At 43.2% G+C, this 25,990-nt stretch overlaps 1 protein-coding gene across 1 annotated transcript; it reads left to right on the top strand.

Annotated features, from left to right (window-relative positions):
* Window positions 1-2,018: 2,018 nt before the first annotated feature.
* On the top strand, window positions 2,019-14,637 carry ugt8 (UDP glycosyltransferase 8). Its single transcript, XM_057035986.1, has 6 exons — window positions 2,019-2,302; window positions 5,583-6,415; window positions 8,028-8,170; window positions 10,539-10,615; window positions 11,844-12,063; window positions 12,312-14,637. Exons 2-6 carry the CDS (start codon window positions 5,585-5,587, stop codon window positions 12,682-12,684), a joined length of 1,644 nt encoding a protein of 547 aa, XP_056891966.1. The 5' UTR covers window positions 2,019-2,302; window positions 5,583-5,584; the 3' UTR covers window positions 12,685-14,637.
* The last annotated feature ends 11,353 nt before the right edge of the window (window positions 14,638-25,990 follow it).

Genomic DNA, 25,990 nt, shown 5'->3' with positions numbered 1-25,990 from the left:
TTGAAAGGCTGTCTGCTGCCAATCCTGTTGTTCTAATCTTCACTGACTCATGAGATCATTAAAAATATATGCAATGTACCAGATATGGGAGTTTCCTCCTTTACACCAGCCTCTGACAGACAAAAAGCCATCTTGAGGTTACAATAGTCCAAACTGCAGCTCAAACACTCGGTTTAACTTTTCACATTTTTATCTTTTTTTAAAGAAAGAATGTTCCTGATATGTTACTCTCTATTCGTGGTCTATCTCCACTGTTGACTCTCAGGTCTGCTGCATACTTCAGACTGCCCTATCACTGCCTCATTGATTAACAACATGCAAGCCTGGACTTAAAGACTTATATAAATATGACGTGACTCTGGGAAAGAACCTCCATGATTAGTTAAGTGGAGTTGTGACACCATGGATACAAGCTGGGCCCCTTGTTTGCACAGTTTAATATTTATGAAACTCTCTGGACACGGCAGCAGGACCATGATTTGGCTCCTTATAGAGGTCTCCCTACATGGACCCTCAAGACTCTGGACATGTCCTACTAGATAGATGTATCAGAGATCCACACATCTCCCGGCTATTGCTACCTCCATGTATGAGGAATTATTTTTATGTTATTTACAGTGGATGATTGTTCATGGCATCTTCTTCAGCCCCCAGGAGGGCTCATGGGACTTAAGGAAGGGCTTCAGCTGTCCTTCAAGGTCTCAATGTTTCCCTGCACTAACAAACATCACTGCAGGCTGTTGTGTCGGCATCGGTCATCTTAATGAATAATTTATTACATGAAGCACGAACCAGTTTAATATAAAGTTGACTTTAATACAACAATGTATTTTATTCCACTCCATTTTCATTTCTTCAACCACAGATAATTGGAATAGTAAATTTACTACTAAAGTAAATTAAAATGTTTATCAACATCAAATGTATATATTTTAATATGGGACAGTGTGACATTTGCACTTTCAGCATACATTGTGCACCAAAGCGTTTCAGTTTCATCATTAGTCATCAGTTTCATCTTTAACTGCAGGATTGCTCCAGTTGTAGGACAGCTACGTGTACACTAGGTGGCAGGCCACAAACGGGTGATTAATTATTACTTTTAGTCTACTTATTTACCTGAATTCTTTAAACAGGAACAAAATGTCTTTATTTAGCATAAAAAAACAAAGGTTACCTTTATCATTTATTTATTGGTCATGGTTCACAAAGTTGTAAATATTTAGCTCTTGGTCCTGCGACCCCCCTTCCCCCTTTTATTTCACACACACACTCAAACAAACTCTCACCATGACCACCACAGTCCATGGGAGAGTTGTGTCATAGATTGGGTGTCTCAGCACCATTAAGTATTGATATCGAGCTCAGGTGGCTCACCTGATACTGTGTGTGTGTGTGTGTGTGTGTGTGTGTGTGTGTGTGTGTTTTGGGGGGGGGGGGGGGGGGGGGGGTGGAGGAAGGGCCACTCATTGGGAAGGCTGAGAATTACTGAGGAAGCATGAAGGAGAAAGTCTGGAAATCAGAGAGACGAGAGGCAATAAATGTGTAAAACCAGATAAGCTGCAGGTCGGTGAGGATAAATGAACATTTTAAACTCGTCTCATCTCATCTGCAGCCACCCTTCTCCTTTCTGTGTTTACAGGAAAACAGACAGGTGATTGTGAGCCAGATCACAACAAACACCACTATATTCTTCCTTCTTTGTCTTTCCTTCCTTACTCTTGAATGGCTTTGCCAAAGTTTAAATAGGCCTTTAAAAGGTACAGACATTTCAAAGGTAAAAAAAAATCATGACTAGCACAAGCATGGTTGAGAGGGTGCATTAATATATTTGGCTGTACTGTTGATGCTACTTCTTCAATGTTGCGGTCTGTTTCAGCGTAAATGTGAAAAAATATTGGGGTTGATTCCAAGCAGCAGAGGTGGAGCTGGTTGAAGCTAGCTAGCTAGATGGTGCTAAAAGTGTTAAAGAAGCCTTCAGTTAAACCAGCAGGTGAGTTCTTTCACATGACTGTTGACAGTGTTAGCATAGTTGAGGTGAACTGCAACAGTGAGACTACCTGTACGTGCTGACGCTCCACCCTGAGTTGGCTCTTCCCCCGCCCAGACTCGCCCCTCATCTCTCTCGGCCTCGCTGCCACTTTAAATATTCACTCAGTCTTCGACAGCCGGGGATTCTCTCCGCATCCAACCTCACCCCCTTCTTTTGATAAACCTGTTCTGTGTCCCGGACCTTAAACAGCCGACTTGTATTTGGATTACAGTGGCGTCGCTGCTGCCTTTCCCGTAAACGCATCTCAAGGTAAGAGTGAGACAAAACCGAGCTACGTGATAACACACCGGAGTGAATCCACAAACTTAAGTTAACGCCAATCTTTCTCTTATGTTTTTTAGAAAGTGACTTCCTGTCGAGATTGGTGGTTATTTGCTGTTTTTAGGCCCTTTCTTCATGTATCTTCTCACTTTTTTAGAAGCTCAGGTCGGGTCCCACCGAGCCAGGAGAGTTACTTAAAAAAAACAAAAAAACACCATGGTTTTTTACTCGAGTGACTAAATTCTTATTGAATTTTTTTGATAAAAGCGCGAAAATTAATCTTTGTTTTCGCCAGTGAACATTTTCTGCAGTTTCACTCAAAGTTGAATGAATGGTGGTTTTACAATGTGTCAGTCAGTCAGTCATTTTTATGTGTTAAATGAAGTTTTTTAAAAAAGCCAAATGCTTTTAACAAAGGTTTGTGTGAATTTTCACACGAAGCCATCAAATTAGATTCTTATTTTGTCACCCCCCCCCTTCCCCTTCCTTTCCCCCAAATTGTTTGACCTTCCAGTCTAAAGGCCTCTCCGCCACCAGCCCCAGGGACACACATGTTCATGTTGAGCCAACACTGTAGGCTGTTGGATTTCAAGTTGCTGCCAACTAACCAAGATGTTGGAAGCTAGCTGTGCTTCGGAAATTGTTTAACAGGAATTATAGCATTTTACTTATTTCGGACGGGTTAGTGTGTTTAGATTAACTTTTTTACTTTCATTTTAAAGTTATTTCTTTAATTTTCATCAACACAGCCATGTGTGTCCACACTGTTTATTTGCATGTTATTGAGAATTAAGTTAGTTAAAACCTAACCTGAGTTAAAACATAAATAATGGAGGTAAAACCTAAAATAATGGCGTTAAAGCCTTGCTGCTTTCTTTATTCATGCAACACTTGGTTCGCATGGCTGGTCCAACCAGTTATTTCATCAGCGGCCTTTATGTCTGCAGCAATATAAAGTTATGAAAGTGATCTGTGACAATTAAAGGAAAGGGGAAATAGGACAATGATGTAAATATAAGAATGTTGGCCCATAGCTGAAATGACAGCATGGTGTGGATACAACAAATGTTTCTTTGTTTGATACCTGTTTACATGAAGTGTTCGTCAATTTCCAATTATTTCCGGGGTGCTGATGAAGCTTAAAGGCACACAGGTGTGTGGGATGGGTTTCCATGAAGTAAATGAAGAGACTTACTAGCTAATTAGCTCCTTGTCCCACGGTGGTATCACAGGAAAATTGCAATTTTTTCAAACACGACCATTTGTAAGACCTTTTTGTTGTAAACAAATGGACCAATTTGAACTATCAGCTCTGTTTGAAAGATGCAAGGAAACTAGATGACTTGAACTGACCTTTGTTTGACTTAACATTAGTTTTGGAAGTCAGATTTCTTCTCTCAACAGGGCTCAGTGAGTTAATAAGCCTCAGATGGAGGCAGCCTGGTACTGGTGTGGTTGGCGCTGGTACCAGAGCGACACTACATAATGGCTAAGTTTGCTACATCAGTAGGAACTGCTCCACACAACCAGGAACTGTTGCATACTGTCAAATTAATAGACTACAATTCATTTAAAAAGAAACAATCAATGTGTGATACCAGTGCTGAAGTGTAATGCTTAATGTATAGTAATAATAATAATTTGCTTTTGCAGTTCCAGACATTTTTCCTCCATCTTCATGGCTGTAGGAATTATTAATATCGAGTTTGGGTCATATTGTCCACATCTGTGCCATCTTGAAGACCAATCTATCAACTCCACATTGTGCAGTCCTTAACTCTCCTAATCCGGATTATTTTCAGACTCCATTGTCATTCATTTAATTAGCTGCATCCCAATCCCCAGCAGACGGGCTGGTTTCTATAGCGGGTGTCACCAGTCTGAGGCAAAAGATGGTCGCGTTTCTCCAGGGCATTGCTTTAAACTAGCAGCTCCATGTCTGCAGAGACCTGGTTTGTGCAGTGTGGAGCGTTTGTTATTATTAATTCCTGTCCTGATGTCATAAGACGTCAGCAGGTGCCATATTGAGCCAAGCTCCTGATATGAGGCACGGATATCTCAAGGACAATAGAATCCAGCCCAAAAGAGTACCGCCTCTCCCATTTTCATTCTATTGCTTAAAAAGAACAGATTAGATCTTTTTAGCTGTTTGCTCACTGACCTCTGAGCAGGAGTGGAAACAGTCCGAGAACATGAACTTATTGCATCTTTCTGACTGAGCAACAGCGCTTTACTTAAAAGTGATTTAAAAAGCAGAGAAGGCCTTTAAGCATACATGAGTCTCGTACTCTTCACCTGTAACGCTTTTTCTTTCCAACGGTCAGAATGTTACCTGAGGCTGCAGCCTGTTCAAGGAAACGCATTAGTAGCTGTTGATTCTGGAACTCTAGATAATTGATGGTTTTTTCGTATTTATCATTACTGCGCATGAGTGGGAGATGGAGTGAAGGCACAGAGGGCAGAAGTTACCGGTACAACTTGGTGTCATAATATTTTATCATATTTTTTTATTCATTTAATTAATTAATTTATCATCATTTTATCATAATCTTAAATTGTGAATAGAGCTGTTGGGAGATTAGAATGATGTTGGTGCGGCCCACGCCGTTCTGGTGCACAGACTGAGACATCCTGCCACCCTACTTCTTGCTACGTCCTGCATGTTCCATCAAACCTTCAGCTGAGGATGGCCCACCTGGTGGTGGTGCAATGGTGCATATCTGTGGTGTAGTATGATTACAGAATTGTCAAGAATCAACCAGAGTGGTGTTTGGGGTTCTTATTTTTGATTGTGTTTCCCTGAAGGCTCTAATTTTTGCCTTAAATCTTCTGCTCAGGTTTTTAAGGGAAAAATATAATCAGTTTTCAGTGAAAGTGTGAGGGAAAATCGATTTTCATGAAATCTGCACTTTAAATAAAGAAGATCACAAGTAATTTGGTGACAAGTTGTGGTTGTTGCCAATATGGACGTAAACCGATCTCAACAACGTCCCTGTGAATGAAAGATTGATAAACTAAAAGATGACTTGGTTTATTATCTCGTAGCCGTTCTCATCACATCCCAGCATGCCCTCAGGTTGCACTTTTCTTCTTGGTGCTCTTGTAGTACTCATAATCTGAGGATTAGAAGAGGCAGTAGCTCACAGCTGTCACACCATATTGAAGATGTAGCTGTATTTGTTTAAATCTTCATAAGAGGCAACTCTGCCTGCTGATGGTTTGATTATGTGCTTAGATGTAATGTTTTTCCTATGTTCTCTGATTGCAGCTATGCTCCATTCCTTGTCACTGCTGCTCTTTCTTGGTCTCCTCACATGGAGTTCCAGTGAAGTATGGACCGCCAAAATAATTGTGGTCCCACCCATCATGTTTGAATCGCATCTCTACATCTTCAAGACGCTGGCAACTGCCCTGCACAAAGAGGGTCACGAGACCCATTTTCTAATTTCCAAGGGCCGTGAGGTGCCCCTCTCCCCTCACTACCACCTACAGCGCTACCCGGGAATCTTTAACAGCACCACAGCTGATCACTTCCTGCAGTCCAAAGTCAGTAATATCTTCTCAGGCCGCCTGACATTTTTGGAGTTGTTTGACATTCTCGACCACTACTCTCAGAACTGTGATGCTGTTGTGGGCAACGTGGAGGTGATGACCCGACTCAAGGAGGCCAAGTTTGACCTGCTGCTTGTGGACCCAAATGAAATGTGTGGTTTTGTAATTGCTCACATCCTAGGTGTACAATATGCTGTATTTAGCACTGGCCTGTGGTACCCGGCAGAGGTCGGTGCGCCGGCTCCGCTTTCATATGTGCCTGAATTCAACTCACTGCTGACGGATCGCATGACTCTGGTGGAGAGGATCACCAACACCGTGGTGTATGTGGCTCAGCGCTTTGGTGTCCAGTATATCGCATTGCCCAAATACGACCGGATTATGAAGAAGCATGGGGTGAAGCCTCAAGTGGCCATGTCTGACCTTGTGCAAGGCAGCCGGCTGTGGATGCTGTGCACCGACATGGCTCTGGAGTTTCCTCGGCCCACGTTGCCACATGTTGTATACATAGGAGGCATCCTCACCAAACCTCCCAATCCACTTCCTCAGGTCAGTGCTTACATTGTTGATGTAACAGTGACATTATCTGTTAAAAGAAAAAAGCAGCTCTGCAATGCTTCAAAAGCAGAATCAGTTTTTTTGTCCAGTCCAGAGAACAGAAATAAACAGCTGGTAACAAAGTCGTCCACCTCAAAGTCCAGTTGCTTGTTGGCCGTATGATCATAGAAGGATCTCTTGATATCCTGGACATAAAACAATGGCCTCTTCATGCTGATGCCAACACTCCCCTTATCTTTTATCCCTTGCTCTCTAGGAAAATCTTTTACTTTTGCATAACAGACATCAAGATGTCACTTGGTTGAACATTTGTGTTAAAGTCCACACACATGTGTAGCAAACTATGATGCACAAAAAGATAATACCTACTAATTGCAATGATTTTGGCCAGTAATGTAATGCAGTTAAATTTTGAGTCAGTACAGTAATAACCAGATAATAACACAATATCCTCTTTGTTATTGGCCAAATGTTAGTAGAGTATTTGCTGCTACACTGGTATGATTATTCCTCATGTTATTATCATTATTATGATCATGTCTGAGCAGTCTGTCCCTCCCATCTCTTGTGGCTCTCATCATCACATCATCTTCACATCAGACTGGGAGTGCGATGGAATGATTGTTGCTGGTGTGGAAGCAAGTTTAGGTTGAACGCTGCAGTGAATGCCGAGTCTAGAGGCGAGCGGCGACCCAGCTTATCGAGCAGCCGAACGCCCTGAACATCGGCATCCACTATGGGGGAGTTAGCAATGCCACTGCAGCCAATGGGGAGCATTGTGTCCGCTGCAGGGAGTTATAATGGAATTGGAGGAAGAACAAGGCCATTGTTCAGGGCAGAGCTCAGTGGACACTGAGACTCTGTTACAGGGTCACTGAGGCATCGTTGTAGGGACAGTAGAGCTCAGTGTGTCTCTGAGGTTGTTCAGTGCCAGGACCAGTTTTGACCACCGCAGCTGGACCACTGGACGCATATATACACACACAGACACACACACATGCGCATGCAAGCGCTATCGCTGCAGCATCGCTCCCACCTCCATCGCTCCATATGTGCTTTATGTTCATTCTAATCATGTTAATATACAGTGCATTTACACCAACAGAAACCCATTTGTTGAAAGTACAACTTGGAACTGGAAGCACAATAGTCAGATTTTCGTAAGAGGAAGTGTTAAGGGATGAGTCTCTCTTCAACTCCTTATCTTTCCTGCTGCTAATTTGTGATAGAGCAGCACTTTATAAGTTTCATATATGAGGATATGTTATTTTGATTTAGGAGATAAGCTATGCTCATGGCTGCAAATCATTACTAATGATAATCTCCAATATTATCATTGTATCCGGCACACATGAAGTGTTCATATCACCTCATGTATGAGAGAAAAAACTAGAGGCTGTGCAGGTCCACATTACCCAATTAATGTGAATCTGTTCCTTTGAAACCTCCCACAATAACCACCAATTCATTTACAATGACTTAAAAAAACAAAACAAAGTTAAAAACATTCCACCAGACTTTTGTAACATCTGTTTTTGCACAGATAAAGACCTTCCAGAAAAGTGTATTTTTAACCCTCCAACCGTCTGTCTCATTCCCACAGGAGTTTGAGGCCTGGGTCAATGACACAGCGGAACATGGCTTTGTGGTGGTGTCGTTTGGAGCCGGGGTCAAGTACCTTTCCCAGGACATCACTTGTAAACTGGCAGCAGCTCTGGCCAGGTTGCCCCAGCGGGTCGTGTGGAGGTAAAGTGTCTGACCCATGTGTGCAGCATTTCCTCTCCTGCTGTCCCACCCACATCTCCTGAGGAGCTTTGGTGACTGATATTTGATGTTCCATTTACTTTTATTTACAGTTGCACCTCAGGAAGCGCACTCACAGACATTAACAGGCCAAAATCCTGTCTCCCACAGCACCTAATCAGTCGGCAAGTTGATGTTTTAGTTGTTAGTGAGCTAGGGAGGAAACAGTGCCGCTTGGTTTCTCCGTCCCTCTAAATCAGTTTTTGAATGTGTTAGTTATTAACCATCACCTGTGTACAGAAGCCTGCCAATCATCAACCACCCTCAGGATTCATTGTTGGGTTATGCTACATCATTTTCATTTTCCTCAATCAATTATTGTTCAATTTGGCAGATATTAAAGTGCACTCATCAATTTGTCCACGTTCGTGCACGTATTGATGATGGAGACTGCACCACTCCACGCACATGAGCTTTTGCAGGTGTATGGCATAGCTGGGTTAATATTTAAACATGGTCGTGCGTGTGTACAACGAGCCTTTGTTGTTGTAAAGCTTATTTCATTTACACTAATTGTAGCTTTTGATCAATGACTTCATAGGAATGACAAAGTAACCATCAGATGTAAATGCTGCTTTTCCTTTGACTTGAATCACAGATAGTATCTTTAGCAGTTTTTTTTTAAGTCAGTACTGTTCTGGAGCCATAGTTTAATTCTTATATTCATCTTTTTTCCTCCACGTCTTGACTTTTTCAGCAAACATTTACAGAATTTTCATAATTTAACTTTTGTACATTTGCTTCCTTGTATTGTTTTTGAGCTAAACATAGCACAAAGTGACCCTTGATAACAAACATGACAAATGAAGTCCAAAGTTATCTCTTATGACAGAATACTCACTTGACCAACATGAACTGTCATGTTAATTTAGGAAATTCCAAATTTGGATTTATGAGATGAAAGTGTTAGGACAGATGCTGAGACTAGAAAACAAAGATAACGTGAGTCATCAATCAGAAGATGACTCTTGTAATGTTCAGGCCTTTTGGACATCTTTATCCCTTTTTATTATTTAGAAGTGGGGCATCATCACAATAAAGGACACAATAAACCACAGCAGTGACTCTGCTCACCCACATTCACTTAAATACTAACCAATAATTTTGGTCAGTACCTGACATGCACATGTTGGTGGAATTGCCCGGAGAATCAACACACAAACGGCCAGCTTGGACCGGATTTATTGGGTCTTATCAGAGTTGAGCTGTCTCTATGGTTCCTGACAACTTTTTTTGAAGCTGTGTTTTTATCTGCCTAGATCCCAGTTGGACCAGTCCTAACTGTCATTGGACTGATACATTTGGACCTGATGTCACGTTGATGTGAACTAAATGCATAGATTATATTCACATCCATAAACTAGAATCATCCGATCTGATGCTCCTGTGTCCTGTTGTGTTGACAGTTCACAGATCGTTAACTGTCAATGAATGTCAGTTATGTGTCCAAGTAAAGGTATCAGGTGTTGTCTAGTGCACAGCTTATTGTGCCAGCCAGTGCAGGTTTCACCTACAGCCACGCCCGAAAAGGCGGATTGCTGTGGATGGAAAATATCACCAGCTACTTGACAGGTACTGACAAGAAGATCCATTACTGGCAAACATGTGGACTTGTGCAAAGGGTTGACTATTCAGGTTTTGCCTTCTTGTTGTCAGCATTCCACTATTGTCACCTGGTGATGCTGCGGGTAGTATCAGGCTTTACAGTTTGAGTAAAACATTAAAGAGTTCAGGCTGTGGACAATGATACATTCAGGAAGGCTTTATTCTTCAGCATTGACTGATAATCTGGGTTTAGTGGTAAAAAGATTTGAAAAAGGTGACCTGAAGAGAGGGGCTCATTCAGGAGACTTTCGGAGCAGAGCTGCTGCTTCTCAGCCTCGAGGAGCAGGATGAGGCGCTGGGGGCCTCCTGGACTCTCCTAAATAAAATATTAGCTTTCTGAGTATTGAGCTACTTATGGACTTAATGTATTTACTTGAATGAATTAGTAACTGTCAGGTCTTCAGTAAGGATAGTTGGAGTTGATGTAACATTTATCACAGTTGATTACAATTCAAAAGGCATCAATGTCCACCAGAGCAACCTTATCAAACACAGCAATGAATGTAAGGGAATATACCATAGAAGGATTTAGCGGTGGGACACTAGATCAATCAGTGTCTCCTTCACACTTTCAAGGCCACAACGGAACCCAATAGTTTTGGGCCCAAGTGACCGAAAATCTAAATGTAATTTAGAGTATTTAAAGTTTAAACATCTTTTGGACTTCCATTCTTCCTTTTCTCATTTCATTTTTTCCCTTCCCAAGGTTCTCTGGAGTTCCACCCAACAACCTTGGAAAGAACATCAAACTTGTGGACTGGATGCCTCAGAATGATTTATTAGGTGAGTTATTTTTTGTATTTTTTTTTTTCAAGAATTGCTGACAGAATGTAGTTCATCTCAGTTGGTTTGGGTCCTGCTGAGGTTGTTGTGGTTCATTATGCTTAAACTGGCTGTTGATGGTGTATGTCAAACTCTTTCTCAGCATGTATGTATCTAACCAAAGCAAATATGTTTTATTCCTTGGTCTGTTTTACCTCTTCCTTTGATGCTTTATTATTTATTATTAATCACTTCAAACCTGAGATCAGGTTGTCTCAGCCTGAGCAGCAGGAGTTGACGTGTAGAAGCCTCTACGGGGATTAGCATTTCTAATGCATAAATCAGAGAAGAACAATAGATAGAATTTTTTTTAAATATTATTTTAAAATCATAAATGTTCAGTTTGTGGTGTCACTGGTGCTCTGTTTATTGTGTACACAATAGTGATCGCTGACACAACTTTTAGTAGTAAAAGCACTCGTCTTTCTGTCCCTTGTGGCCACAGCGACCTGAAAATGTCTGATTTCAACTGATCTGTAAAGGTCAGCAGGGTCGGGCCTGGATGGGAGCCCAGCTGCTGTAGGCTGGTCGGCTGTAGTCTTTGCTATAGTCGTATTTACGCTGTTGAGTCCATCCTTCAACCCTGCGTGCTGCCTATTGAAGTGTCCTTGAGCAAGACACTGATCCCCAAACCAGTGTCCATTTAAGGTCCTGTGATTTTATATTTACACCTTTTTAGATTCATTGTGTAATTTGGTTATTGAATCTTTTTCTGGACAGAGTGGATGGTAGATGGTATTTATTTATTTATACGAAAGGATTGCCAGGTAGGAACGTCAATATAAAGCTGTTTTTTAAAGTGAGGGCACCACATGCTCTTTACTTATTATCCTTTCATTTCTCTGCTCAGCATTTATTCTTATTCAACATTGCAATGCTATTATCAGGCATAGTGACCGAGTTAAAAATTCACCTTAAACACCTAACGTCGAGTCTGAAGCCCTTATTGGGATGTCCTGTGTCAACGGCTAATAAGATAACCAAACAAGTACCGGTTCATATGGCAGATGTACTATTGCAACTTGGAATTTCCATTTTGGTTTGAGAACATGATGTTTTATTCAACATGGAGACAAAAATTACATGTGGATCTTAACTGTGGAGGTTGTCAGCACAGGGTTTAAAAAATGAATAGACAAAACACTCAAAAACCTGTAAGGTAACATCCCTCACCTACTTTTTTCTCAAGGTCATGCCAACACCAGGGCCTTCCTGAGTCATGGTGGCCTGAACAGCATCTATGAGGCCATGTATCATGGCGTTCCAGTGGTTGGTGTTCCTCTGTTTGGGGACCACTATGACACCATGACCCGAGTGGCAGCTAAAGGTATGGGCATCATGCTGCACTGGAAATCCATGAGTGAGGAAGACCTCTACACGGCACTGAGCAACGTGATCTCAGATGAGAGGTAAGGTAGTATTATCTCATGTACAGTATATGCTTGAGTGTGTATCGCTGCCATCTAGCGGCGCGTTGTCGAATGACGGCTCTGCCACCGACTGTTAAATTGACTTTTCTTTTAAATGTCTTAAAATATTTTATTTGAATAAATACATGATGTTTCAAATGAATGAATGAGCACATAATGTAGTTTCTGAAGTTGGATTTATCATTTTAAGATTTAATTTCCCAGTAATAATGTCCCTCCATACACAGGTACCGCCAGCAGGCTCAACTCCTCTCCAACATTCACAAAGACCAGCCGGGCCACCCTGTGAGCAGGGCTGTGTACTGGATCAACTACATCCTCCGTCACAAAGGTGCCAGCCACCTGCGCTCGGCTGTGTACGAGGTATCTCCATACCAGTACTTCCTCTTGGACGTGATCTTCACCATTGGTACTGCCCTGGCTCTGGGTGGCTTTTTCCTGCGGCAGGTATTTCGGGTGTTTTGCGGTAGGTTTAGAGATGAGAGCGACATCAGCAGGGATGATGGTGTCGTGGCCAATGGTCATTGCTACAGTGAAAGCTTGGCCAATGGGAAGCACAAAGGCAACAGCTTGTTAAAAAATGAAAAGAAAATCAATTAATGTTAGTTTTCCCTATAATGGTCGAGTGGCAGGAGGAAGCAGTTGTTTCAAGGAGTTTGCTAGGGAAGGATCGATTCTCTGGCATCTTCAGGATTTGAGGGGAAAAGGAAAAGGCTTCTTTGGTCTGCGTTGAGACCTTTAATGAAACTCTCCAACAGCAGTTTGAGCAATACTTCACCACAAAGTAGAATGAATGACATCAGTGAAATCATCCTGGAGGATCCCATTTCTTCACGTGTGTCTTCACCTCTGCTCGATATTTGTTGTCTTTACCCATTGTAAAAAATTTAGAAATGGAGCTCATGTCCTCTGGAGAAAAACCATTAATTGCATAAAAAGGTTAACTGTTTAGTTTTTCTTTTTTTGCAGCAGAACCTGCTTCTACGGTTGTCTAGTAAACTGTAAATAGAGGACGTCTATTTTTTACTGTAAAATAAATTTTAAATTTGTAGCTTTGTAAATGTAAACTTATTTAAAATATCTGATTTGTATCTGGTGTGAAAGGTTGAGGATTCTACACTCTTTGGCCTCAGCTAACATTATTGTACACACAGGTGCTCACATCTGGTTCTCGAGGGTACATAGTCCAGCCACGGTTACAGTCTTAATTGGTAGACAAGGCTCTCACCTGGGAACCCAACTGGACTGCGGCCCCCGAGGACCTGATGTGCTTGCCCCTGTTGTACATGCTTTAGGTTGGATCAAACCATTAAGGATTTTTTTTTTCACATCTTGTGTGTAGTTGTGCCAACCTGTGTGTGTGTGTGTGTGTGTGTAAGGTTGCTACTAAGTGTCTCTCTACTTTGAGTCTAACTGAACTGAACCCAGTGGGAAAATGCTTTCAGCTCACTTACAAAAGTTAAATGTTCCCAACAGATGTACACGTGTTGAGGCAGGATTGGTTTGAGGACACCAAACTTCCTGATCAGAGCATGTGAAGGATGTAGAATGTAACATTTGATCAGCCCTCTTGTAAACAAAGATGGGAGTATTTGCAGTTCTGCCTGTGATGCAGATAACTGTACATTCATCTGGACACTTCCGTCCCACGAGCATTAGGCACAACTCAAGGATGACACGGAGAGGAGTCCTCATGTCATCTTACAATACGTGTGTCCTGCTCCTTTCATTGCTGTTGTCGCTGTGTGTCCTTTTATTAGCGCCTTGAGCCCAGTGTCGGCTAATTCCTGTTGCGGGTGAAGGATGCGGACCTTAAAGGTGTACCTGACCTTAAAGGTGTACCTGTCTTTTGACCCAGTGATGACATGACACTACTCTCTACAGCCAAGTTGTATTTACTTGAATCCACCAGCTAGAGATCAAAATGTGTTGTGGTCTGAAAGAGCCGTGCTTTGTGCTATGTGGACCACATTAAAGGAGAAGTCACAAGGGTTTGTTTGTTTGTTCGTTGTTCGGATGTTTAAATGCTCTTAAACATGAAAGACATAACAGAGGAAATGGAAGAAAGACCCCCCTCCCAGCAGTGTGATAGAGACATTAAGACTCATGATAATTGAGAAGAGTTTGAGGCTCCTCTGCTCTGTGAGCTACAGCTTCTCAGGCCAGTCCAACATCTTCTTCACGTCTGTATCCATGGAAGGCCTGCAGGTGCTGAACTAGCTATGAACGGGGTCTGGAGAGTTAGGTCTCCCAGTATTAATGTAATAGCCCACACTGTTATATAGCTGTCCTTTGTTATTCATTTAAAGGGTCTGGTTCGCCTCCCTGTTCCTCCTTCATGGGCTAAGACTTCCTTTCTTCTGTCATTGGAGAGATGATGTCATCCTCTTTGCTTGTGTTGTTGTTTTCATCCATGTCTTTAATATCCTCACAGTTTTGAGGGACACAGTTTTTAATTGTGATTCTAAATCCTCATTTTCCCCATAATGGGTTCCTACACTGTAAACAATTTAAGCAACTAATGCTGAATAAAAATGATATTTTGTTTGCAGAGATCATTGAAGATTCTTTTGTTAGATTTATTTTAAAGGCATCAACTGATCAGTCAACATTTTGTATCTTGTGACACCTGATGTAGAGAGCAGCTGATGGTAAAAGTTTTGCTTTCAGAGGTGCTGCTGCTGCATAAGATGGGGAAACAAAACACCCAGTCTGGCAGGAGGCTTCACTCACTGGCCCTTTATTATTTAAGGGGCCTTCAGGGGCCTACAGACCTCACACACACTCAGCAGCATCTGCAGGTATGTTTAATTTAGGTTCCCTCAGCTGCTTTCTTTTGTTGTTTGTGGCCAAACTGAGACCAATTTGGTCGACTGAGAGGTGAAGAAATGAGGAAGGGAAGGTAAACCTTTGTTGAGGAATCCGATATCACCGATGGATGCAGCCTGAGCCTTCTCATGACCCATCAGCTGTTCTGTGAAATCATAGTAATTTGGTCTTTTTAACAAGAATTTAAATAACAAAATTCAAACCATCAATTGAAGAAAAATATCTAGTTAAGAATAGGATGGTAAACATGTTTATCTCATTTGAAGTGACAACAGAGGTCCAGCTGATGGCATTGAAAGGACGGTGAAACATGGCAGCGTCCAGATGTGCCAGCCTGATTCGGACACACCCACACTGATGTGGCTACAGCCAAGGTTGCGCTATGTACATAACAATGCAAGAAGCACACTCCCCATTGTACTTCAAACTTCTTGTCAAAACAAGCCAAATCATATTGGCAAGTCCCTTCAGGGATAAAGGCAACAAAAGAAGAAAATGTAAGGTCACATAGCCACTGTGGGAACAGTTCCTTTATGTTTGTGCAGTAGGTTCTGCACAATAAAAGCTTAATGTAAGTCAAAAACTGAAGCCACGTCTGCATGGGATTAACTATCCTGCTTAATGTTTGCATGAGTTTGTTGATGAATATATCACCTACTATAAAACCAAGTTGTAAAGACTCCATCAGCAAAAGTCTTTACAGTAAAATAGCCCATATCAGACAATGTTGAGTTGTAATTTATGCATGTTTCCATGAATTAGCTTTATTTTATATTTTTTTAAATTAAGAATTCAGACTTGATTACGAACGTATCTCACCGTGATCTTCGGTCTAGCTGATTTTAAAAACTACCACAATGTTTTAAATATTCTGAATTGGTTAAATTCACCAGCACTGATGTCTTTAAACCACACAGTTGCATAGAAAGATGTCTGCCTGAATAAGAGGATTGAAAAACTAAATCAACCTCAGAGACCTGGTAATAAGGGGCTCTGTTCTCTTTACATCTCAACTGTGTCAAATCAAAACCATTTAATTTTGTTTTTCAGTTTCAACTTTCGTTGATTTAAAATTTTAAGTTCAAATATTAAAAGCCAAACACCCACTGAAACATCCATTTCTTTCTTTGTCTTTCATTGAACACGAGGTTGCAGGTTACACTTATGTCCACTAAGAGGCGGTAGAACTCCATGATCAAGCCAGCGCAGCTCTGGTGCTGGTTTTCGCTCAAACCAGTTTGCCGTTTGTAGTTCTGTTTCCTAACAGCTTGACCTTGATTGGCCATGGACTCACTACTTCACATTGTGTCAGTATTCCATTGTTTACTCATTTATACGTCTTATTTAATCTTCCCTGGGGTCACGTCAGATGTGACTGTAAACCATCAATCAACAAGGTCATATTTCATCAGAGCTGCATGAATCTGTGCATTTGGTGGCAAGCATTAAAGGTGTAACATTGTGAGAATCTATTGGAGTGAGTGAGGGAGTGAGGTCACTGTTTGAACATAACGATAACAGAAGCCTCTCAGGAAGGGAGAGAAGATGACAGCTTTTATTTCAATCATAAGGTCTTAGACACAAAATACACATAAATGTGTGTGTGTGTGTGTGTGAGTGTGAGAGAGAGAAATGTTTCAACTGTTGGGAAGGGGAATCAAAAATAAATCAATGTCATGCTGTCCTCATATCAACAGCTGTTGTGGGTGCAGGCCTGGATGATGCTGTCAGTTTTTAAGGCAATGGATTACACGAGAACTCGCACATAACACATATGCACAGCTGGTTTGCTGACACACAAGCAGACAGATGTTTGAGGAAAAACACAAGTAAATTCCATATTGTAGTTGGTCCCTGGTATATTTGGCCATAACTCTTTATTTCCTTAATCTCCACATGCTTCTATTCTTAGTGATTCTATTTCCCGTTGCTGTCCATGAGACTGGATGCATCGTATCTATGAGATGATGAGGATTCAATTCGAGCTTTGAATTTTCCACCAGATCTTTAATTATGTTGGTAAATCCTAGCTATGACTGCAGAGACACAGCAGAGAGGTGATATCATAAACTAAACACTCAATAAACAGGAAGTCAATCACGTTCTGGCTCTCCTCTTCCTGGGTGACTGCAGAATAAAAGCTTTTTATGCCTCGGACATGTTTCACATGAAGCTGTTGAAGCAGCACAACAGACGGGAGAGAAACATGCGATTAAAGAGGGAATCTGATGATGCAAGATAGAATTTTGACATCAGCAGCGGCCAGCTACTTGCCTCAATGACACACACACACTCATTATCTGTCATTGATGTTACCTTCCTATTCTGAGTTTCTTTTATCCCCACAGCTGTGATCACCTCACAACTGTTCGCATAATCCTTTGTTTTTTCTTAATTGTTCTTGTTTTGTTTTTTGTTTTTTTTAAAGATGAGTAGGTTTAGACAATTACTATGTGCTACTGTATGTCCCTCCCGAATGTTCCAGGATGATAAATTAAAGCTGGTTTTGCTGATTCACAGCTTCAAGACTAATGTCTCCAATCTATCTGAGGGTAACTTATTTTACTTCGGGTCAAAGCGATGCTGTCTCTGCTCCTGAAGCCCTCCTCATTCGTTTCACCTGTTGGAGCAAACACCAACTATCGGACTTATGTAACTCATGTTAGAGGGCGGGTAAAGGCAGAGGGCTGTTTTGGGGTGCCAATGAGCCAGGCAGCCAGCTCTCCATCATTGCCAGTGCTAGCCCAATGCTCTCTGGATGGTTGCAGGTTGATGGATGAGTTTCCCTTGAGCAGCTCTGTTAAAGCACCTCTCTATCAGGCTGCAACCACATGGACCCTCACATTTGATTAGATCCCAGTGGAAGCCAGTTTCTCCTTGTCATCGCTCATTCAGCAGAGGCAGCCATTAGGGCGCAGAGGTTGATGCGCTGAGGAAGCCATTTTGGCGCGAGGGACGGATATTATGTGACTCATGTAAAACTTGGTCTCACTTGGGCAGTGTTACCCCAAGCCAAAGAAGAGGCTGGGTGGGGCAGAAGTGGTATTTCTCTTCACCCCTGCTGATGTTCTGAAGAGGAAACCCTGTCCAAGATGCTGCCATTCACATAGCTGACCTGTTCCTGTGAATCACCTGAGTGTGAGTGAGAACGTGATATCCCTTCAGAGCCCTTTCTTCTGCTCTCCTTCTGTCTCTTCCTCCTGCAGTATTCCCAAGGTGGTGACTCTTGTACAAGAGTCTTCCTCTTCTTACCTTCTCTCTTATTCACATGTCTGTGGTTTGGCCACATAGCAACCAAAGTATCATGGATGGATCTGGCATTTGTCTCCTAGAGATGTCCTTTTTATTACATCATTTTTGTGATTTTAAACGTTTTAAAGCCATTTTACAGTCATTTCAGCTCTTTCGGTATCACATGGCTGCAATGCACCGTCTTTGGACTTAGTCTCAAAAATATATGTTGGGGCTGTTTTTAAAAAGTAAATTACCATAAAGTTCTCCTTGAGGGGGTAGTTTTTAAACTCCACAACAACTTTAATAGTAAATTGATTTAGAAAAATGTAATACTTTCCCTAAATACAAATTTCCTCCTGAGAGGAGGCCGGAGGTTCGTCTCAACTGGGGAGTTTAAAAATAAAGACTAATTTCCTCTTAATCAGCTCCGGCCAGAATGTTAAATTACTGTTGCAGAAGTGATTCAAGGGAGCGGCTGAAGATGAGGGAGAGTGTCAGCGTTCCTGGTCCACATCGAGCACTGCTCCAACCGCACCCTTTGTTGTTTTTAGGAGTTCCGCTGGCCATTAATGATTCAGGCTTACAGGCAGGACAGAAATATGACTGCATATGAGTGAAATATTAATGGGCTGACATGAATAATTAAAAGAACTGATTTCTGGTATAAAGATGCAGTTGACCTAATGTAATCAGAGTGGAACATGACTGTCCCGCCGTGCGTTTGTGGCATGTCTTCACAGCAATAAGGGTTTGTTTCACGAATCATCTTTTCTGAATGTGGCACTTTTTAAGCTGCTCCTGTAGACATACACGTAGGAATAAGAGGTGGTGGTTCTGTGAAGTTAAATGCATGTAAGAGGTGATTTAGATTGAATGCCCACCAATTCTCTGTAGAAAGAAGTTTATGCTTTCCATATTTCCTTGATAATAAATAAAACAGTGTATTTGGGGATTTGTAATGAAACAGTCTGAAAAAATAAATTCCGTCACAAAGAAAGATAACTATTATTAATATCATTATGTTACAATTGAAATCACACTGATATAAAATTCTAATGCTTCGGAGTTTGCAATACAGCAGAATTTAATCAACTAAACTGGTCAGACTTTTAGCACTAAAGATTTAATCACATTTGGTAATTGTTTTTATTTTAATCACTTTAAGGGAAATGAATCAAGGATGAAAATGCCAAATGAAACTGCCTGTACAGCTATATAAGGTCACCTGTGTCCGGCAATCATGGCTCAACTCCTCCCCCTCCATCACAATCCCCCCCATCTCAAAAACCCCAGATGTGACAGATCTAATTGTGAGATGTGACTTAAAGCTTGGAGCAGAAGAGCCAGTTCTACCTGCTAATGACTCCTAATGGGGGCATCCCGGAGGGGCAGCAGAGGATGGTGATGTGCAGACTACGGAAGAAGATTCAGGCCTAAACTAAGTTTTACATTCATCCTTCACATGGGTCAAGAGGACAAGGATGCAGGGGTAAATAGATGGTATCATCTCCTCCGGGGATGGCAGGAGACAGAAGAGATAGAAAGGTAAGAGCTGGGGAAAGGAGAGATGGATGGATCAAGATAGGAGGAGGACAAGAGAGTCTGCAGGGTAAAGAGGAGGTCAAGAAATAGATTGGGAAGAAGAGGTTCTATCTTATCTACAGTATCATGGAACGGAAATGGTTTACTTTCAAGTTTTATGCACATTGATGGAGGTAAATATTTCTTTTGCAGAACTGGCTGTACTGACTCTCCTTAATTTTGTCCCACAGAGGGCATATAGGCTCAGGTGGCAGCTGTGGCTGAAGCTAATGTACTACAACAGCAAGATGAGGCCTAGTGCACACCCAGAGTGCATGCATGGCTCCCTAAATAGTCCCTGGGTCCTTATAGATTTATTAGCATTATTCCACTGATACCTAGTGTGTCCCACTGATCCAACCAGTTGGAATTGCTGTTTGAATATATAGCAGCTCTGTGTGCGTGTGTGTGAGTGTGTTTGTGTGTGTGTACGATGTAGGGTGTGGGTTGTTAAAGATAACGCGTACAAATGATTATAACCACCTCCATAATCACAATTCTGAAGACTGGAAGGTTTTAGCCAAAGTACTTTTCTCTGTAACAATTACATTGTCATAACAAGAGTTTGTATAGATTCTCAATCATCCATGTCATCGTTATCCAAGGTAGTTTTCTCTGTCAACTGGACTGTGTTTCTTCTCTGTGAAGATGTTTCACCTTCTATCCAGAAGGCTTCTTCAGTTCTAAATTTGCTTGGGACCGAGCTTGAAAATATAGCCCCTGTGAATGTTGTGAAATATCGCGAATTGCATTTTATGTTATTGCTATTTTAATAAAAGTAGGGTAGTTTCGTAGGTAAAGCGAGAAGGATTAAATGTGGCTATGTGTGAGCATGTTTAGTAAGAAGGACAAAAGAAGAATGTGTAATATCTGCTTAGGTTAGGCTAGTCACGCCTGGGCGCCTCTGAGTATGCTGAGAACCGCTTCAAGGTAGTCAAAGAAGCCTTGGCACCCACATGGCCATGGACATGTGTGATATGGTGCCGTGGTAAAAATGTGTAGTCAAAACATGAGCAACGTGACTCAGCAAGCATAAACTCGCCCCCGCCTGTGTGAGAAAATGTAACTAATGCAGTCTATGTAACTAAGATACGCTTCCTGCTATGTAACCTTGCCTGTATTGTAATAAAAATAGACAATGCTGGGGAAGAGAGTGAGTCTCCAGGACAGTGCGAAGGCAGACGTGTCTGTAACGGAGCGGGACTCCCCTTGGCCAAGGTAGAAAAGGAACTTTGACATCTGGTCTCAAGTTGTGGTGAACTTCGGTCGTGCGCCTGTCTGAGTACACTTCTGAGGATTTTGATGTCAATTTGGTGACCCCGACGTTAACTGCTCCAGAGGAGAGTAGGACAGGCGCACACGTCAAGGGTCTGGATCGACCGGTCCTCGGCATCATTCTGAAAGGGCCCAATTCAAAGGTGAGCACTGCCTGTTAAATTGAAAGTGCTGAATGATGTCAAGTGAACCGTGTTGATTGCTAAATTTGAAAACGAGTAAAGAGAGGCATTTGGCTGTTTTGACCGCGAAGTTGACGAATTGGTAGACGTTCAATCCTGGTTCAGGATGAACGATCCGATTTGGTAGACGTTCCCCTTCTTTCGGATGGTCCGAATTGGTAGACGTTCGATCCTAGTTCATGACGAACGATCCAAATTGGTAGACGATTTCCATTCTGGGGATCAGTCCGAATTTGGTAGACCTTTGTCCTGGTTCTGGACAGATTGGTCCGAATTTTGTGGACTTTCCTCTTGATACTGGAGGATCGATCCGAACTTGGTAGACAGGTCCCATTCTGGGGGACCGGTCCGAATCTGGTCGACAGTTCTGTCCTGGTTCTGGACAGATCGGTCCAAAGTTGGTAGACGTTTCTCTTGGTTCTGGAGGAGCGGTCCGAATCATGGCTGAGATACAGCAGAATGGGGACGAGGGGCCCCGTGATGGTTGGCTGGAAAAACTTTAAATGACAGCTGGCCAAAACAACGGATGGTAAAAAAAAAAACATGGGGAAAAAAAAGCAAAACGTTTTAGGATAAGTATGAAGTCAGATTCTCAGGGCATGGAGATGAGGACAAGTATGATGCGGAATTGGCGAGTGCAAGTATGTGGAAAAGCGGAATTTAAGGGATTAGAAAAAGTGAAGTGTTGGCAGGAGGAAATATAGTCGTGGTAGGACGTTTGCAGTTTGAAGAAGGAGCAATAGGTGGCGGCATAGGAAACTCAGGCCTAGATTTCTAAGATGGCGCCGCACGTTGTTACAGTAGTTCCGAGCGTGATTTCATGTTTGAGTGCATTTTATACTTTTCCCATGCGTCTTTTGCACTAGTCTGTCGGAAGTGTATACAATGGATGATGTACATAGGAATGGACATAAGAGTTTTGTTTTTTATTTATTTAACTTCCTTTTAGAACTGGACTGTACTGTACTTCTATAACATGTGAATTTCCCCGATGTAGGATCAATAAGTTTTATCTTATCTTATCTTATCTTCTCTTAGAACAGGTAAACAGAACCCAGGAGGTGAGAAGCCTGTAACTCAGGCCTCACTAATGGCGGCCCTCCAGGATGTGATGCGGCAGGTCCCACCCCCAATCAATCAATGGGGAAAAAACCGTGGGCGATGGAGAGTGCGGAGGGGCCCACGTCCGGGTGACAGGTGTAACCGCTGCGGTGGGTTCGGACACTGGGCGGGGGAGTGCAGTGTGAAATGGAATTTGATTGTGAAATGTAAATTGAGTGCAGAAGGAAGGGTTGAAATGTAAATTTAGGAGAGCAGATGAAGTCCGTTTGGTTCCTCATTCATTTACAAGGAAACAAAGACCCGCGGAGGTTCAAAGAAGACCAACGTCAAACGACTGATGGGGGGACGTTCTCAGTCATTCAACTTCTTGAGCCAGCCGGAACACATGCTGTGAAGGCACCAAACTCCTGCGGTGCATGCAGCGCGCACCTACTGTGTTGACGTCCTGTGTCCTGTGCATGCAAGCACACACATGCTGTGAAGACGTCCTGTCAGAGGCGGGCCTTCGGCTATATAAGAAAGAAAATATCAGCAAAAAAATTACATGTGATGATAGATATGGAAGAAAAGTTGAAATGTTGGGAAACAGAATGTGATAACCGCGAGAGAAAGCAATGTCAGAAAGCAATGACGCAATTGAAAGTAAGGACAGTTAAGGTAGCAAAGCCCGAGCAGAAACCTCCCCCTTCCCCTTCTTCTTCCCCTTCTTCTCCCCCTTTTCCGTCTCTGCAGGACAGCTGAAAATCCGACGCCGGGCCATCCGCCTCTCTTGAAACTACCTACCCGCCGCCTTATCAACCACCACCCAGCCTGACTGCCCCCTCGCGGCCTCCTACACCCCAACGGGCCCTGAGCTCGCCTCTTCTGCCTCTGCCCACCCCAGATGACCTTCATCTGCCAGAAGGACTCCACCCAACAACCTCAGGGGCGGCCTGTGGGGTGAGCCCAAGAACATCATTCTCCCCTATAGCCACCAGGGGGATGATAGAACGGGACAACAGGCCCTTGGTACCCGCCTTCACCATGCCAATGGTTCAAGTGGGAGGCCCTCAGGGCAACCCAATGTATGTGTAGACTAACTTCTTTTGAGACTATGTCCCGACATCCTCTGAGATGGCCAGAATAATGATGAAGATCTGCTCACCCACACAGTTTGCGGCTGTAAAAAGCATCTTCAGTGGGCACTGGCAGCCTGCAACAATCAACTGGGCGTCATGTGGAGCAGGCGATGACCCTCGTGACATAGCCTACAGGGACTTCACCACCCGCCTGATCACCAAGGTAACTGAAGACTTTAAAACACAATGTGGGACCAAGGTTTCTGTTCAGGCAAAGGATGAGGGACCACGAGACTACGTCCAGCGTCTCATGATAGCGTTCGACGATCACAGCGGCATGACCAAGCCTGACCCTTATCCAGGCCCAGAAGTCACCCCATATGAAACCCTCCTGAAACAACAATTCCTTCAAGGCCTCCAACACCCACTGGGTCAGCTGGTTAAGGACTCATGCATCGGATGGAGTGATGCTGATACGCGACTCTCCATGGTGGTAAAGTACGCTGATCACCAGTACAAACGACAGCAGGAAAGAAGGACCGCAACAGATGAAGAGGATAAGCATACAAAGAGAGCCCTGCAGCAGAAACAACTGGCTCTCCTCAAGTATCCTCCACCAGATGGTGCCAGACGACACAACGGAGGAGGCCCTCCACGTGCCCCATCTCGAGGCCCACCACAGACACAACAGCAACCACCGATCCAAGGGTAGGAAGAATCAGACACCTGCTTCTACTGTGGTCGGAATGGACACTGGTTAAGAGACTGCCCCCGGAGGAGAGGAAGAGGGTGTGGCAGAGGGTACCCGCAGGGCAGAGGGCGGGGACACTCAGAGCACCAATTCTATTCGGAACCATGGCAACAATTGGACTGACTAGAAAGAGAGGTGGAGCCGGCTGAGGAGCATCCAACCACGATTCAGGCACAGTATCGCACCACACCACCCCAAGAACATCCGCATGCGAACCTGACTAATCTATTCATGCATTATGCTCATATTTCTGATAAATTATAAACAAATTACCTACAGTAGAGATAACCATGCAAGAAACTAATTTTTGTTTTGTGGTAGACACGGGAGCCACCTATTCTGTGATTCAAGTACTACTATATAGTATACTATGTACTGGGATCCCATGCGCTGCGCTGCGTCTGTCATCTTGTCTGCATGTGACTGTCAACTTGTCTGTGTGTGTGTCTGTCAACTGTTTGATGTTCCGTCCAGTACTCCCCACATCTCCCTGGCAAAAGGGCCAGAAGACTGTTGGAAGGACCTCGGACCCTGGGTTAAGCTGTGTCGCCTCACCACTGATTGGGAGGACACATCCAACCCATATGTCCAATACTCTCCATCACTTCAAGTTCACTCTATGTCACACTTAAACAAATGTCCCAGCAACGCCCACAGTTATCGTGGTACGGGACTGTCTCTCACTCCTCTCACACGCTCCGTCCTCACAGAAAGATGAATTTTCAATGGTGCCTGACCATGTGTGGGAGGCCCACAAATATGATGCTGGATTGATTGCTCTTTTCCATCACTACGCCAAGTTGACTCATGGTCTCGACCATTCGTCAAAAGGGGGGATGCTAGCAATTATGTCAGAGCATTGGTTTACAAAAGGGTTCACCCCAGTGGCTGAAAAATTTTGTAAAGCCTGCGTAGTATGCGCTACACACAACCCCGGAAGACCAGCATCAAATTCAGCACAAGCAGCTCATCCTCCACCAACACGACCGTTTGAGCATGTGATGATGGACCTTATAGAGTTGCACCCAGCAGAAGGTAAAAAATTCTGTCTGGTTTTTGTAGATATGTGGTCCAAATGGGTAGAAGCAATCCCAACATCCAGAGCAGATGCAAACTCAGTAGCAAGAGCACTGCTGGCAGAAATAATTCCTAGGTGGGGAATCCCTGCAAAACTCTCGACAACAGGGCACACTTCGCAAACGAGGCCCTAACGCAAATCTCAGTCTATCTTGGAATAAATATCAAAAGACACTGTGCCTATCATCCTCAAAGTGGTGGAGCTGTGGAAAGAGAAAACGGATCCCTGAAGGCAAAAATGGCAAAGTGCTGCGAGGAGACGGGCCTCCCATGGCCTAAGGTTTTACCACTGGCATTAATGTATATGAGAATGCGCAAGAGAGGAAGAACTAACCTGAGTCCCTTTGAAATTCTCTTTGCAGGAATCCCAAACGTAGGCATCACCCCTCCACAGGCGACCCTCCCAGACACGACACTATGCGAGAGCTCTGTACTAACCTATTGTAGAAATCTCACTAAATCTCTTTCAGAAATCCGGGCACGAGTGAAAGCAGCACTGCCGTCTCCAGCGGACCAACAGCTCCATCCGTTACATCCAGGGGACTACGTGGTGATCAAGGACTTCCGGAGGACCAGGTGGAACCAGAAAAGGTGGCAAGGCCCATTCAAAATCCTGCTGGTGACTCAGACCGCGGTGAAAGTAGCCGAGAGAGCAACGTGGATCCACGCGTCCCACTGCAAGAAGGTGCCAGAGCCGAAGGAGCCGGTCAGTAGGGAGTGAAACTTGCGTCCCTGCTGCTCCAAGTGGCGTGTCAAGCCACCAACGAAAGAACAAGATGAGCCTCCAAGGAAAGCCTTTGCAGCCCAGGCGATGGACCGACCTGATCCTGAGGAAATTCCTGTGTGTCCTGGGTGTG

This window comes from Takifugu flavidus, chromosome 6 (genome assembly GCF_003711565.1).
Source record: "Takifugu flavidus isolate HTHZ2018 chromosome 6, ASM371156v2, whole genome shotgun sequence".
Lineage (NCBI taxonomy): Eukaryota > Metazoa > Chordata > Actinopteri > Tetraodontiformes > Tetraodontidae > Takifugu > Takifugu flavidus.
The sequence above is the reverse complement of the archived record's forward strand: the minus strand, read 5'-3'. Positions and strand labels throughout refer to the sequence as shown.